General features: G+C 37.5%; 1 protein-coding gene across 3 annotated transcripts in view; it reads left to right on the top strand.

Annotated features, from left to right (window-relative positions):
* LOC101850633 overlaps positions 1-2,207 on the top strand; it is a 92,888-nt gene extending 90,681 nt beyond the window's left edge. For all 3 annotated transcript variants that reach the window (XM_005093050.3, XM_005093049.3, XM_035968405.1), the window contains exon 10: positions 1,027-2,207. In XM_005093050.3, coding sequence (XP_005093107.1) covers positions 1,027-1,071 — 45 coding nt within the window. In that variant the 3' untranslated portion in view covers positions 1,072-2,207. The remainder of the gene's footprint in view (positions 1-1,026) is intronic.
* Positions 2,208-2,500: the final 293 nt, after the last annotated feature.

Raw genomic sequence — 2,500 nt, 5'->3', positions numbered from 1 at the left:
ATTCGATAAAAATTGCTAAACATTCGGAAAAAGTCAGATGCATTTTGAGGGGCTTTTTGTTTCATTTCAATTTTCTGACCAGCGCCTTTTTTACTCTGATGCCACACACTTTTTTCTCCTATTCGACTTTTTAGTAATATTAATGATCACTAAAACAGTATGAATGATACAGCTTTGCATTGGCTTTAGGTATAGAAGAAGCAGATTTCCCAAGTATTACTATCCTTCCTTCTGATCTTGACTTCCTTAACATGCACCAAATGACAGACAAAATCAAATTTGTTTAAAATCAAGGAGGGTGCAAGAGAGTGTCTTACAACTTGCAGGTGCAATAAATTTGACCTGCTGATTTCATGCATGTTGGACAGAGCAGCAAGTCAGAAATTCTCTCTGTATTATATTCGCAAATTATAAATAATTTTGAACGATTTTGGCATTTATAATGAACGTTTACCCGCTTCGTTCATATCATACAACAGACAGGGTGGTTTTTGTAGTGGTATTGGCAGTGGCAATGGTAGTGGAAGTAGTAGTAGTAGTAGTAGTAATAGTAGTAGTAGTAGTAGTAGTAGTAGTAGTAGTAGTAGTAGTAGTAGTAGTAGTTGTTCATTTCTTTTGGACATAACTATGATGACACAAATGCATACACAATGGCATTCAAAAGTTCTTTTTTCTGTGATCCTCACGAGTTTATATGCTCTTCACGCTTATGTTTGAAAATTAAAACAATTTAAAAAATGCTAAACTAATTTCGTATGTTCAAATTCTAAAAAATATGTCATCATAGTTATGTCCGAAAAATTTGAATTGATGTTATGTAACGCCAGTTACACAGCTTAGCATGCCATCTGAAGGTCTGTCAATACATGTTTTTGTAGGAGGATATATACATGAAGAGCAAAATTCAGGTAAAAATGAAATATTAAAAACTGTATCATCGACCCACTGTGCTACATTTCAGGTACCCATTCGTTTCATTGCGGTATGTTTCATTCCTTTCTTTGATCATGTATTCCTCCCTTTCAGCGAAGTCCCAGTGGTGAGATGAGAGAGAACTCTGCCCAGGTGTAAGCGACACCGAAAACCCCAACGACTTTGACCTTTGCCCTAACAGGGACCACTCCTCAAGAGTAACCGACATTTGCTGTAACCAGGACCTAAACAACATTTGGTACAACTGATGTAACGCTTAAACTGTTAGAGTTTGCATTTTTTTAGACTTACTAAGATTAAGCGATGTTGGACCCTAAACCCTATCTACATGTTTTTATTCGTGACTTGCAAACTTACACAACTACCAACTACGCCCACCAGTTATGACATCAACTGCACTGGCGTCTAAGTGCAGAAGAACTTTGACCTTTCACTTTTGACTCCATTCAATGACCGACCAATACCCTAAACAGTTGGCTTCCAGCTGCGTTATTGATTTCAACAAATTGGGCATGAATAGATGTGACACGAATAACACCTTTGACCTTCATCAGGAATCATTGCTTGTAGTACAGGACCCTTTCTGTGCTGACTTCCTGCAATGATGACCTTCGCACTTTGAACCCTACACCTTTGACTTAAGCAGAAAAGACCCCTTGATCGTCACGGAAATTCGACAATCCAATCCTTCTTCTATGTTTCTCAATGCACGAACGACAAATAATAATTCCCTTAACAACTACCTTACTGGAATGTATACATTTAAAAATAATAATTTGTGTGACTTTCATTTAGATTGAATATTTTTAAGACTTCTATTTTCTACTCTTCTGAGACAAAACTTACAAAAGAAAAGACACCCCCCCCCCAATCAAATCCCATTCCCTCGCCCTCTTCTTCTCCCCGTTCAACAAAAAGAATGCTGTGTGTGGCATGTAATAAAGAATCAATTTAGTGATCAAAATTATTTAAATATATATTTTTATGTGTGTGTGGGAGGGGAGATGCGAAGTCGTCCAGTTAGCGGTTAGATTTTGAAATACTTAATCTAATGTATATGGTGTCATCATATGTCCTTGAGGTTCCGAGTTGGGATATTGAAAATCAACATTTTCAAAACCCCGGCCTAAACAGATTTGCTTTATTTTCAGCTGTCAAAAAAAACTTCGAAAAGGATTTCCGATCAGACTCAGATTGGCGCTTCTGTTCCACTAGTTTTGTGAGTTCTGAACTTTAGGTTTTGTACTGCGAATATGTTCGTCAAAAAAAAAAAACGATGACTGTGGTGGTAAGTTCAGATCCGAGACCCCTAAAAAAAAGTTCAATTTACGGAGTCAATCTTTCCCCTGCCATACTGCATCTGAGTGAGCCAAAGTTGGTACTAACAATCAGGTTCGAAGTAACCCGCCTACTAAATGATCTAAATCGTGTCAATGGGTGCACACAACATTTACTGATTTTGGGTATGAGTAAATCTGCACGAATAAAAAGGACATGCGGCAGGAGGGAAAGAACTGGGTATGCATTTAGACAGACATATCTAGATAGAGAGAAAGAGGACAGAGAA

The sequence above is a fragment of the Aplysia californica genome, unplaced genomic scaffold, assembly GCF_000002075.1.
Source record: "Aplysia californica isolate F4 #8 unplaced genomic scaffold, AplCal3.0 scaffold00057, whole genome shotgun sequence".
In the NCBI taxonomy this organism is placed as follows: Eukaryota; Metazoa; Mollusca; class Gastropoda; order Aplysiida; family Aplysiidae; genus Aplysia; species Aplysia californica.
The sequence above is the reverse complement of the archived record's forward strand: the minus strand, read 5'-3'. Positions and strand labels throughout refer to the sequence as shown.